Source organism: Pseudorasbora parva, chromosome 8, assembly GCF_024679245.1.
Source record: "Pseudorasbora parva isolate DD20220531a chromosome 8, ASM2467924v1, whole genome shotgun sequence".
NCBI classification, from domain to species: domain Eukaryota; kingdom Metazoa; phylum Chordata; class Actinopteri; order Cypriniformes; family Gobionidae; genus Pseudorasbora; species Pseudorasbora parva.
In genome coordinates this window covers 41,573,458-41,587,459 of record NC_090179.1, presented here as the reverse complement: position 1 = coordinate 41,587,459, position 14,002 = coordinate 41,573,458, and the positions used below count along the sequence as shown (strand labels likewise).

The 14,002-nt window shown below is 40.9% G+C and overlaps 2 protein-coding genes across 3 annotated transcripts in view; one reads left to right on the top strand and one right to left on the bottom strand.

Moving 5' to 3' along the window:
• The window catches only part of slc8a2b (solute carrier family 8 member 2b), a 158,430-nt gene that overhangs the window by 73,482 nt on the left and 70,946 nt on the right, over positions 1-14,002 (bottom strand). The window lies entirely within an intron of this gene.
• On the top strand, positions 1,415-1,843 carry LOC137084553 (octapeptide-repeat protein T2-like). The gene has a single exon (XM_067450841.1). The coding sequence runs from the start codon at positions 1,415-1,417 to the stop codon at positions 1,841-1,843; it is 429 nt and encodes a 142-aa protein (XP_067306942.1).

Genomic DNA, 14,002 nt, shown 5'->3' with positions numbered 1-14,002 from the left:
TAAATCCACAAAGATGACAAGATTAGAATTCGTATCTGAAATTAACCACTAGAGCGTAAAAGTGGGCGCCTAGGATCCCACGTGTCTTCTCTTTCATTTTCTCCATAGGCTCTTTAAATACATTTTACCATAAACTAAGCCAACCAAAACATCAAATTTGATTTGAAAATAGAGAAGTCTGTTCTTGTGGGGATCAGATACAGTTCCAGGAAGCATTGCGGATTCAACTATTTAAAGTTTATAAATACAATATATTTGACGTTCAATGCAAAATATTGTGTTTGAGAATGTAAGGAGACTTTATTACGTCATTCACAGTGCATCATGGGAGTTTCTGCTGAGCAGATTTTGCATTAGGATTGTTGGAAAAGTTTCCGACAAAAAACAAAATGATTTATGACTTGAGCAGTGTACTGTGTATAATCACATGACAGTCCCAGAGCTCACAGTAAATCGGGTTTGAAAGGTTTGTGCATTACTGCTAGAATCTATTTCTCTGTGGAGAAAATGATTAGAATTCTTACTTCCGGATTATGCTCTATGCCTGAAGGGGTCCATGAACAAAACAAATCAGAGCGGTTTTTCTGGAGAGAGAACTGTTGGATGTTGTATATTCAGTTCTGTTTGTAAGCACCAGTGTTGTATTTGAGGGTGTAGTAATAATGTGCATCCTGTAATGATGGTCCAGTGAACTTTAGTACTGGTATAGGTGAAGTTTCTCCAGCAGTCAAACGCGCAGATGCATCAGTCAAGGCCAGTACGGCTCTTCTCTTCCTCTTCAGGTCTCTCTGCTCTCGACTGTTCTCTTTCTGTCATTCTGTTCATTTACCTTCCCCCGCCCCACTCTTCCTCCATCTTGTCCGCCCACTCATTCTTTCTCTCCTCCTCAGCACATCATGCTCTCTCTCTCTCTATCAGCTCTGTCTCGTCTCTTTCTCTCCCCCCTTTCTGTTTGGCATTCACCATGAATACATGTGTGTGTGTGTGTGTGTGTACATGGAGAGGAGAGGTTTGTAAAGATGTATGACAGTATGAGATGAGAGATGACAAGAGGAGTAGAGAAGAGAATGATAGATGACGAGACAAGATGAGAAAAGAAGAGGTGACATCAGATGAGACGAGTTGAGGTATAAAAGACAATATGCGAGTTGAAGAAACAAAGCTAGACAAAAAAGGAAGAGGAGGAGATGAAATGAGATGAGAGAAGAAATGAGGAGATGGAATGAGATTAGATGAGTTGAGATGAGACGAGGAGACGAGACGAGAGGAGGCGAGACGAGAGAGGCGAGGCGAGAGGAGGCGAGGCAAGAGGAGACGAGATGAGACGAGACGAGAGGAGGCGAGGCGAGACGAGAGGAGGCGAGGCGAGAGGAGACGAGGCGAGACAAGACGAGAGGAGACGAGGCGAGACAAGATGAGACGAGACGAGAGGAGGCGAGGCGAGGCGAGGCGAGACGAGGCGAGACGAGAGGAGGCAAGACGAGAGGAGGCGAGACGAGAGGAGGCGAGACGAGACGAGAGGAGGCGAGACGAGACGAGAGGAGGCGAGACGAGACGAGAGGAGGCGAGACGAGAGGAGGCGAGACGAGAGGAGACGAGACGAGACGAGACGAGGCGAGAGGAGGCGAGGCGAGACGAGAGGAGGCGAGGCGAGAGGAGACGAGGCGAGAGGAGACGAGACGAGACGAGACGAGACGAGAGGAGGCGAGACGAGAGGAGGCGAGACAAGAGGAGACGAGACGAGACGAGACGAGACGAGAGGAGGCGAGGCGAGACGAGAGGAGGCGAGGCGAGAGGAGACGAGGCGAGACAAGACGAGAGGAGACGAGGCGAGACAAGATGAGACGAGACGAGAGGAGGCGAGGCGAGGCGAGACGAGGCGAGACGAGGCGAGACGAGAGGAGGCGAGACGAGAGGAGGCGAGACGAGACGAGAGGAGGCGAGACGAGACGAGAGGAGGCGAGACGAGAGGAGACGAGACGAGACGAGACGAGACGAGGCGAGAGGAGGCGAGACGAGAGAAGACGAGACGAGAGAAGACGAGACGAGAGACAAAGGGGGTTAGATGAGACAAGACAAGAGGGGGTGAGATGAGATGAGACAAAATTAGATGAGAAAAAGCAAAAGCGGATGAAATGAGTTGAGATGAAAGGGAATAAGATGAGATGAGATGAGACGAAAGAGAATGAGATTCGAGAGGGGATGAGATGAGAAAAGAAGGGATGAGATGAAGTGAGACGAGAGGGGGTGAGATGAGACAAAGGGACTAAGATGAGACGAGACAAGAGGGGATGAGATGAAAAGAAACGAGAAGGGATGAGACTAGAGGGGATGGGATAAGAGGAGATGAGAATGAATGAGATGAAAAGAGACGAGAACGGATGAGATGAAAAGAGACGAGAATCGATGAGATGAAAAGAGACGAGAAGGGATGAGATGAAATTCGATGAAAGGGGATGAGATGAGGGGGATGAGGAGATGAGACATGAGACGACACAAGATGAAACTAAAGGAGATGAAAAGGGATGAGATGAGGCAAGATAAGCCAAGACGAGGTGAGGTGATGAGGTGATGAGGTGAGATGAAACAAGAGCTCCTTCAAAGTCAAGCACACAGGTAAGCCACTGTGAAGGATTCTCCTCCAGCTGTCTCCTGTCTGTTAGTGACTGTTAGTAGGCTGTTAGCTGTGTGAAGCAATCTTTTAGTGGACAAACACACATCGACACAAATACACCAACAGCCTAATGACTGCGAAAGGCTGTCCATTCATCAATGTTCCTTTGGGGAGCTCAGAGATGCTGTTAATGAGTAATCTCCCAGCATGCCATGCAGCGGTACAAGCCCTTGGCCTCGCTGCAGACTGCAGGCGCTACAGAGGTGACACACACACACACCTGAAATAAACCATCAGCTAATGAGCTTGACACCGTCCGACAGAAATAACATCACCTTGGACTGTGTGTGGAGATCAGGCTACTGGTAACCTTCAGTCAACTCAACGAACGGTTAGAATATACTCATGGCAAAGTTTTTTTCATTCTTCACTTAGAAGTAAAAAAATAAATAAATATGCAAGCGGAGGTTTGCGGTGAGCGAACAACCAGACCTCACCCACACTGCTGAGAGTGATGTTGTAACGATGTTCGTAGATGGGAAGGAAGGAGGCGGGAACCGGCGAACGTTTAACCACATTTATTCCAAAATAAATAAACAAAATGAAAGTAAAACTGCGGGCAGCCCCTCACGGACGACTGCCCGCAAACACACAAAATAAAACGTGGGCAGCCCCTCACGGACGAATGCCCACAAACACATAAACAAAACTAAACATAAAGTCCAGGCCTGGTCCTCTCTCGTCTTCCGCAGCTCTTGCTCCTCCTTATATGCTCCCGTCACATGGCCGCGAGACGAGACCGGTGTGCCACGCAGCTGGCACTCGTGAACATTAATCACCGGCCCGCTCTCGCGGTCCCTCGCCCCGCTGCCTGTCACACCACAGATGTTTAGGTGAATATGTAAATATGTGCGGCATGCTTTTCTCTCAAAAACGAAATAAACTCAATAACAATTCCAGCGGTGAGAAACCAGCAGTGAAGAAAGCACCGGATGTTTGCGCCAACTCTCGATTCAGCACTCCAGTCAAGTAACGTCTCTCTATTTATAATCCAGTTTATGCAATAGATTGCTCAAAAGCAAGCAGCTTTACATTATTAAACATAGAAAACAGTGTCTGTGTCACCTTCATTTATAATTACAACCTCAGGTTCTGCTATAAACAGCTTTCCAGTGTGCTCATGTTTTGCCGACCTCAATGGACTAAACAGAAGAAATAAACTATAGAGGATTTCCATGTCAAACAAGGCGGAGCCTCAGAGCCACACCCACCCACCTATTACATCATCACAATGGGCCAATGGTAGTTCAGGTATTTTTTGTTGTTGTTGTTACAAAAATTTTACTTTTCAGAAAAGTTTGCTTTGGCAAGCTGTTTCAAAGTCCTAAAACAAACTCCAAATGAACTTCATTTTGGCCACACCAGGTCGTTTCACAATTTCACTTGAACTATATCTCGGCTTTAACAATCATACATCAATGTCAATGTGAACTCAAACTCATTACACCACCAACAAGAGTGTGTGCACACGGTCCACGGGAGCAAACGTGAGTGCATGTGTTTCCTCTCCATACTCTCACATCCCTTAGTCTACAAATATTGGCTACACTTTATTTTAAGGTGTCAGTGTTGCAGTTTAAGTACACTCTCAGAAAAAAAGGTACACGGCTGTCACTGGGGCGGTACCCTAAGGTACAAAAGTGAAAAGGTACATCTTTTTTACCTTACTCACCCCTAAATGGTACATGTTAGTACCTTAAAAGGTACATATCAGTACTTTAAGAGTGCGTATTAGTACCTTAAAGGTACAGAGTAGTACCTTTTAGGTACATGTTAGTACCTTTTCGGTTTTGTACCTTAGGGTACCGCCCCAGTGACAGCAATGTACCTTTTTTTCTGACAGTGTACTGAGTAATAATAATTAACTACACGTACTTACTATAAGGTTAGGGACAGGAATAGGAGTTGGTTTAGGGTTAGTTGCATGTTATTATGCATAACTGACAGTTATTACTACAGTAACTACATGTAACGTGTAATAAGAACACTGTAAAATAAAGTGTCATTTCATTTTAGCATAAAAACAAACTCTATCATTTCTACTGTTATGAAAGAAAATTCACAAAGGAGATCTCAATTGTTCCAACTGGCCAAAAAAAAAAAAACAGTCTCTTACTTCTCACAATTTTTTCCTGCACAAAATACCACAGTAATCTCCTGTGTGTGTCTGCTAGTTTCAGTAGATTCAGAAGAGATTTGTGCTCAGATCTCAAAGTCTGCGATCAAAAGTCAGAGGTCTCAATGAGATCTCAAACACTTCCCATCAAATTCTCCCAATTTCAAATGATTTGATCTAGTCCACGTTCATTTCTAGCACTATGCTTTAACCGTATGCCAGCAATTTTCTCATTTAAATCTATTGTTTCACATAAAAAACCAAGAGAAACATCTCAGAAAAAAGCTGTGATTCAAAGAAAGTGTCTCCTACATGAAAATTCTCTTCCACGTGTTGTTCCAAACCCACACAACTTTTTCTTCCACGAAACCCACAATATAGTTGTAGACAGTTTTCTATTCTTCTTTTGCAATTACTATAAATAACGTTCATTTGTAGAATGTCAAATCACTATAAAAGTATAATTAAAGTGGTCTACGCTTCAGAAGAATAATGAAAGAAGTAGCAGTGTCTGAATGAATCATTCTTCAGAGATAAATCAGTTGATCTAGTTCACAAAACTGGTCTGCATGATTCATTCATGACACAGCTCACTGGTGATGATCATGAATAAAGACTTGCCTTTCTATCATATGACGTATACAAACTAACAATACAAACTACGTTCAGTGGGATTTTGCGTTCTCTTTGAAGCTTGAAAGCTCCCGGTCCTCATTTATTGTAATTGCACGGACAAGCTCAACCAGCAAGATCTTTCCTTTTGTCTTCTGTGGAGGAAAAGTATGTTTTAACAAAACGTGGGTGAGTATATTGAACGACATGGATGAACTGTTCCTGAAAATTCCATTAAGTCTCCAATAAAGTATGAAAGATCAAGCTCTAGGCAATAAAAAAATCCCCTGGGCAGGTTAGACATCTTTAAAATTATTATAGAAATATCAGTGCAAGTACAGATAGAATGAGAGAGACAGGTGTACAAATCACAGCTCTGTAAAGCCAAAAAAGTAAAACCCGAGGCAATCAGTTACATAAAATTGAAACTTTAAACAGAACTAAAGCAGAACTTGCAGATTTGTATTCTGTACTCACATTTTAATTGATCTGAAATATTTGAGTAATATAATTCATACATTTCACTTAAAAATATCATATATCCTCAAATTTTTGACTAGTGAAAACTTGACTAGCTTTAACTAGCCAATCAATAAATGCCACCATGCTAATTGGTTTTGCAATGCTTCCCAGAAGAGTACTTGCTGAATAAAGACAGCAAAATAATAAATATAACATACACTATATTGCCAAAAGTATTGGGACACCCCTCCGAAACACTGAATTCAGGTGTTCCAATCACTTCCATGGCCACAGGTGTATAAAATCAAGCATGCAGACGCTTCTACAAACATTTGTAAAAGAATGGGTAGCTCTCAGGAGCTCAGTGAACTCAAGCGTGGTACTGTGATAGGTTGCTACCTGAGCATTAAGTCCATTTGTGAAATTTCCTCAAACTGACCAACCAAGTGGAAGCGATTGTGAACAACAGCAACTTAGCCACGAAGTGGTAGGCCATGTAAAATCACAGAGCGGGGTCAGCGCATGCTAAGGGTCAAAGTGGGCAGAAGATAGCTACAGACCTCAAAACTTCATGTGGCCTTCAGATTAGCTCAAGAACAGTATGTAGAAAGCAGAAGTGTAAAGTTTGGTGGAGGGGGATTATGGTGTGTGTGTTGTTGTTCAGGGGTTGGGCTTGGCACCTTAGTTCCAGTGAAAGGAACTCTTAATGCTTCAGCATACCAAGACATTTTGGACAATTTCATGCTTCTAACTTTGTGGGAACAATTTGGGGATGGCCCCTTCCTGTTCCAACATGACTGCGCACAAGTGCACAAAGCAAGCTCCATAAAATCCCATGGCCAAAGCCTGGCTCCCTACTAAGAGGATTTAAGCCAAATAATGACACAAAAGGGACACTTTTTTAGAAATTTTCATTGTTATTGGAAGATGCTTTAGTGAGGCCAATAGGGGAGGTGTTCATGCTCAGGCCTGTATATTCCACTTAACATTAATCTTGCTATTAAAAAAACACAGAATATAACACTTCATTTTGGCATTTACTGTCACTTTTGAATGCCATGACAAAGCATACTGGGAAATATAAACCACAGCCCAGTTTTGGTTAAATTTAAGTTCTTCTAAATTAAAAGAAACAAGTTCACAAAACTCTAACAAAAATTCAGATTACATAAAATATGTCAGTTTTAAGAACACTAAAGAAAAAATTTCGTAAAACTCATAAAAGTTAATTTGATTGAACTAATTTAAGTTGAGTCATTTTGAGTTGGCTCTACTCAAACTAATTAATTACTTTGAGGGGGTTAGAATTTACAGTGTGCTTGGGCCACTTGCCAGTCCTTTTTTAAGGAGAGAGACATATGCGAGACATAGAAGAGAGGCAATGAGATACTGTTGGACGCTCTCATCCGTTAATCCACTCCAGTGATTCGGGGATCTGAACTGGATTAGTCACAGCTCCAGTCATTGCTGGGACTTTAAATTGCCCAATTCGATTTTTGGGTGTTAATTCCAAGCTGTGTGTTTTCAACGTCAATACTTATTCATTTGTGTGAGTTTTGATTCATGAACCTCATTTAAAGCCCAATCGCCCAATTTTGGATCAGAGAGCAAAAGCCTCGATAAGGAAGAGCGCCTCCTGACAACTTCCATTAACAAATGAAAATAACGGGCCTGTCCAATCGGAGTCGAGGATCAGGAGAGATCGATATATCCCTCTCAGCTCAGGTAATGACTATTGATGTATTGAGCTCTGCATCTCCAGCAAACTGAACTCAGAACAGCATCGATGTACATTCAGAGAAAAGAGCAACAGGAAACCCCGACGCTCAGGTCTAGAGTCCACTCTTCATCTCCTTACCCAGTCAGAGCATTTAGTTAATGCATTCATTGTTATTCAGACAAAAAAAAAACATAACATTCTCAGTTGCTTTCATTCTGAGGACACACACCAGGGATAGAGTGAGTCTCCAGACTTAAACGCAAACTTTTGGATCCTCAAACAACTCAAGTACAGCCTGAGCTGCATGATTGATTAGCCTGGATGCCAGCCGAACTTAGCCCCACCCACAACATTTTTAGGTCGGGCAGTTCGGTCTGGCCTCGATCCATAGAGGAGTAATTATCCCCGAACAGAAACTGTTCGGACCAATGAAATCCTCAGGGCGGGCTTTAGACGATGACGGACAGATGATCAACAGGAACGTAATCATCACGTCATCAAAGGGGCTTGGGTTATATTTGTTCGAATCCTAAACGGAGAGCTTTTTTGTATCTGCATTCACCTTCACAATTTCTCTCAGAAATGATGATCATGTTGGGTAAGTACTCTGTGTATTTTTTTTCCAACACCGGTAAAGATTGTGTATTCCAGTTTGATTCCAGCGCGCGTGCAGACAGGGGTGCCAAGTTTTTACAACTACTAGCCCTAAACAATAGCTTCTCGGGGGGTTCTCTGGGGGGAAAATGGCGTTTGGGGTTAAAATGTGTGTTATTTTGGCAAGGTTGCCTGCTAAAATTCGCACTCATGGGTCTATATATCACATAATAGTCTCTTCAACCCGCGGACATAGAAAACAACCCGCGGAAAAAAACACGGACTTGGCAACACAGTGCAGTTGAGCTCTGTCTGTTGACATTTGACAATGCGTCGCTTCGTTGCTCTGATTGGTTGTAGCTCTATCCAATTGAGGTCTTTCCTGGTTCGGTTGAAACACGCCCCATAATCACAGCCCAGTGGAGCATCAGACTCATATTCTGACTAGAATTGAGTATGACCACGTCAGGCTAATGGTTGATGTCTCTTCTGTCACAAACACTCGCTCAGAGGCAATTACTTTACATTTCCAAAGTAAATCAAAACTATGGCACATACAATATACAGCATCTTAGCTGATTGCATTTTTGCGGCATGCACTGAATGAGTATTACAATTCACAAGTTGGTTAAAAACTGGTCAAAAGCAAGTTTTTGCCTCTTTTAGGTAAATGCCTCTTCAATTTCAAAACCTTTTAATAATTTGCTTGTGATATTACTAAATAGTGAGCCGTTTTGAATATTCAGAGTAAATGCATTCGGCTTGTTTTGGGCTTGTTTGAGTTTCCTACAGTAAATCTTTCATTTGAAGGTACTCTCATGGCATTACACCACACTGTAAAACAGCTTTCCTCTGCATTTGAATAAATAACCAATCATAATTAATCCTGCGAAAAAGGGATCCCATTACTCCTGGGGATTAACCCGCTGCTTAATAATTCATATCCTGGTCTCTGATCTTTGCTTTTGTAGTTTGTAGTTCATAAAACTACACATTTTTACACTTTTAAAGAGAGTGAAAAAAGAGTGGTTTCCTTTAAACAAAAAAAAAATTAAAAAAAACATTCAAAACATACAATTTAAAATGGAAAATTGTCAATCAAGCATCCATCCCAACTGCGTTTTTATTTAAAATATAAAATGTATAATTTCTGTGCCACTACCATTATTTATTGAAATACATTAACTAATAAAATAATATATAACTATGACATATATATAATATAATTTAATTCAGTTGTGATTGTTGTATAATAAATAATAAAGAATGATTAAAATATTTTTTAGATTATGTAGGAGTATTTTTTTAATTATTATTATTTTATTTTATTTTATTTCATAATTTAATTTCTTTATTTTCTTTATTTTTTCATTTTATTTTAATATATTTATTTTGAGTTCATTATTTATTAAATACACTCTATTATTTTTATTTCATTATTTGAAATCATAACATCATTGATATTTCATTTAATTTTTAATTGTAATTTTATTTATTTTAATTTAATTTAACTTAACAATTAACTTAATTAATTGTTTTTTATTATTATTTCTATTATTTTATTTGATTTATTATGAGCTATGGAACTTTTACATGAAAGAGACAAGAAAACCAGCACAGGAAATAGTCCATTTCATGCTTTTATGAGACTCAAAAAGATCCCGGCGCAGTTGAAACATCTATGATTAAAGTACAGTTTGTTGGATGTTAATATGTTGCATAAGCATTTATTCAGGATACACACAGATATTTTTAAAATCCTTCAAAGCAAAAAGACTCTTTATGCATGAATGGCTTACATAATGTTATCACTTCTCATTAAACAGGAAAAGGAGTAAATATTTTAACATTAAAAAAATGACGCACTCCATCTGTGGCAAACCATCTCCAGCTTAAACACATCAACGATCCTCCAGCCTCATATTAACTTCTAGCCTCAACCCATCATTAGATTTACTCAAGAATTATGATTCTGTTCAGGTATCGAATGCACTAAGTCAGGATTCAGACAGCCGTATCATTGCAGCACGGCACTAAACTTAATCAGTATTGACCGGGTGAACCCGCAGTCCTTCTGAAGGAGCAGAAAGCATCGGTGCTCAACATCACTGGCCAGGTCAGCAGATTCCTGGAGCAATACATCCAAAACATTAAGTGTAAAATGACAAATGATCATTGAGTAACAGTGCTGATGTGCTAAGCAATAGACACACGTTTAAATTCCTCTGTAACACACCGCACTCTGTCTGAATGTGTGGGCAGCTGTCTGGCCTCCGACACACGCCTGTCAAAATGAAAAGGTTCACACTCCAGTTCCAGTTTAACCTCGGCTGATCTGGGGAACTGATTAGTGCTGGCACACTCGGTCGCGCTCAAACTGCTAACCCTAAATCTTGAACTTCAATGCATAATTCATTGGACAAGTAACCAACTAGCAACACCATAGCAACCACTTACACTGTGGTAACCATACTAAAACTTACTGCTTTATAAAGAATACAATAATACAAATAAATAAAGTCAAAATAATAACAATAATTAATCAATTAATTAATTAATAAAACAACATTTAGTAAAAAATGAATAAAACAATAAATAAATAATAAACAAATAAAACAATAAATAATATAACACAAAACAAATAAGTAAATAATAACATAAATAATATATAAATAAAATACAATTATACAAAATAAATCAAATACACAACAAATAAAAGAAAAATAACAACTAAAAAAATAAAATAAATTAAAACGCATCGAAAGGCAGACGGTTGGATAGATGGATGGACGGACAGACAAACAGATAAATGGATGGATGGACGGACAGAAGAACGGATAAATGGATAGATGGATGGACAGACAGAAGAACAGATAAATGGATAGATGGATGGACGGACAGAAGAACGGATAAATGGATAGATGGATGGACAGACAGAAGAACGGATAAATGGATGGACGGACAGAAGAACGGATAAATGGATAGATGGATGGACAGACAGAAGAACGGATAAATGGATAGATGGATGGACGGACAGAAGAACGGATAAATGGATAGATGGATGGACGGACAGAAGAACGGATAAATGGATGGACGGACAGAAGAACGGATAAATGGATAGATGGATGGACAGACAGAAGAACGGATAAATGGATAGATGGATGGACGGACAGAAGAACGGATAAATGGATAGATGGATGGACGGACAGAAGAACGGATAAATGGATGGACGGACAGAAGAACGGATAAATGGATAGATGGATGGACGGACAGAAGAACGGATAAATGGATGGACGGACAGAAGAACGGATAAATGGATAGATGGATGGACAGACAGAAGAACGGATAAATGGATGGACGGACAGAAGAACGGATAAATGGATAGATGGATGGACGGACAAACAAACGGATAAATGGATGGATGGATGGACGGACAGACGAACGGATAAATGGATGGATGGACGGACAGACGAACGGATAAACGGATGGATGGACGGACAGACAAACGGATAAATGGATGGATGGATGGACAGACAGACGAACAGATAAATGGATGGACGGACAGAAAAATGGATAAATGGATGGATGGACAGACAGACGAACGGATAGATAGATAGATGGATGGACAGACAGACGAACGGATAGATAGATGGATGTACAGACAGACGAACGGTTAGATGGATGGACAGACAGACGAACGAATAGATGGATGGACAGACAGACGAACGAATAGATGGATGGACAGACAGACGAACGGATGGATGGACAGACAGACGAACGGATGGATGGACAGACAGACGAACGGATAGATAGATGGATGGACAGACAAACGAACGGATAGATGGATGGACAGACAGACGAACGGATTGATGGATGGATGGACAGACGGACAGACGAACGGATAGATGGATGGATGGATGGATGGATGGATGGATGGATGGATGGATGGACAGACAGACAGACGAACGGATAGATGGATGGACAGACGGACAGACGAACGGATAGATGGATGGACAGACAGACGAACGGATTGATGGATGGATGGACAGACGAACGGATTGATGGATGGATGGACAGACGGACAGACGAACGGATAGATGAATGGATGGATGGATGGATGGACAGACGGACAGACGAACGGATAGATGGATCGATGGACGGACAGACCGGATGTATGGATATATGGACATCTAAAAAGCTGACTGCGGCCTCATTTTTGCCAAGATGACATTTGAATACAAAACAGCTTCATCTCTTTAACGATCTCTAGTAGCGAACGTCTCGTCTGTTCTAAAGGGTCGTGAACAACAGAGGGGAAAAAAACAATGCACATAAATGCACATAATAAAATGCATCTAGCCATAAAATTATGCATAGTTAGAATAGCAAAATCAAAAACACTTCCTTTATCTTTTTATGATGATTTAGGCCACGTGCAAATTCAGAAAGAAAAGATGCCCCTAAACCTTGTAATGAGGTTAAACATGGATTGTGTGTCCTGTGATTTATAAACTGACAAGTGCATGAAATGATCACCAGTCAGTTATACTGCTGGGCTAAGTGGTTCTTGGCAACACACACAAACTGTAAGCTTTGGTTTCCGCATGATAAACACTTCTGGCTCTGTGTTGAGTCACCACTTGATGTTCAGATGTAAAATGTGTGAAGCAAAACTAGTTGAGAGCCACTGATCCAAACTCTGCCGTAGTGCACAATAGCTTCGACAGTCATTGACGTTACATGCCATACAATTCAACAGAAGTGAGTTTTGTAGAATGTAGGCGGATGGGGTTGAAATTATGGACACCCCTTCGATGTGCTGCACAGAAGGGATGAATTTAGTAATCCATAACTGTGCCAAGAGGCTTTATTGTGTAATAAATTCAGATGAGAGCCTTTGGCTTCAGAGATTCAGCCGGCGCTTTCAATTTGCCTTCTCTACCCCCTTCAAACCTGCATCATTTCCCTTCTCTTTCTCCCTCAGTGCTCAGCTCATCTATTCAAAATCTGCCCTGGTGAGAAACGTGCGATGCTTTCTGTTGTCCCAATTTAAGCATGAAGCTGTTTCACATATTCTCCACTTTTAGATCTGTCTAAACATGACTCTGAAATCTCCCCGGTAACAACTCTCTCTCTCTCTCTCTCTCTCTCTCTCTCTCTCTCTCTCTCTCTCTCTCTCTCTCTCTCTCTCTCTCTCCTCTCTCTCCTCTCTCTCTCTCTCTCTCTCTCTCTCTCTCTCTCTCTCTCTCTCTCTCTCTCTCTCTCTCTCTCTCTCTCTCATGTCATGGTGTGAACGGCCGTTAGAATGGATAAGAGTGGCTCTGGCCCAAACCTACTGAGCTGACTACTGTCTACTGCTTTATAAGTAAACATACTAACCCAGATTGAACCTGATTTGACATGTTTTTATAGCCCTGTACCAAATGGCACTCTAAAAATGTATTATGTTATCATGTTGCTAAGCTAACAATACATAACCTACTTAATTAACTCTTTCCCTGGCATTGTTGTGCATTTAAAACACAGGTGAAGAACAAGCAGAAACAATTGATAGCATATGTTAGCAGATACATTATATAAAATAAAATAACTCTTTAGATTTGCAATTTGCTTAGTATTGTCCATATCCTCCTGGGACCCAGTAATAGACTTTTGTCCACTGTAGTGGAAATTATATTTTAGTGAGTTTCTATGACATCACACACGTCACAGTTTTGAGTCAGGATGTCCTTTAAAGAGCACATTCAGGGCTTTGCACAGATATCAAATGTTTGGAGGTTTCACCAGAAAAACAACAACTTGAAAAATGGCTGACATTAATGTT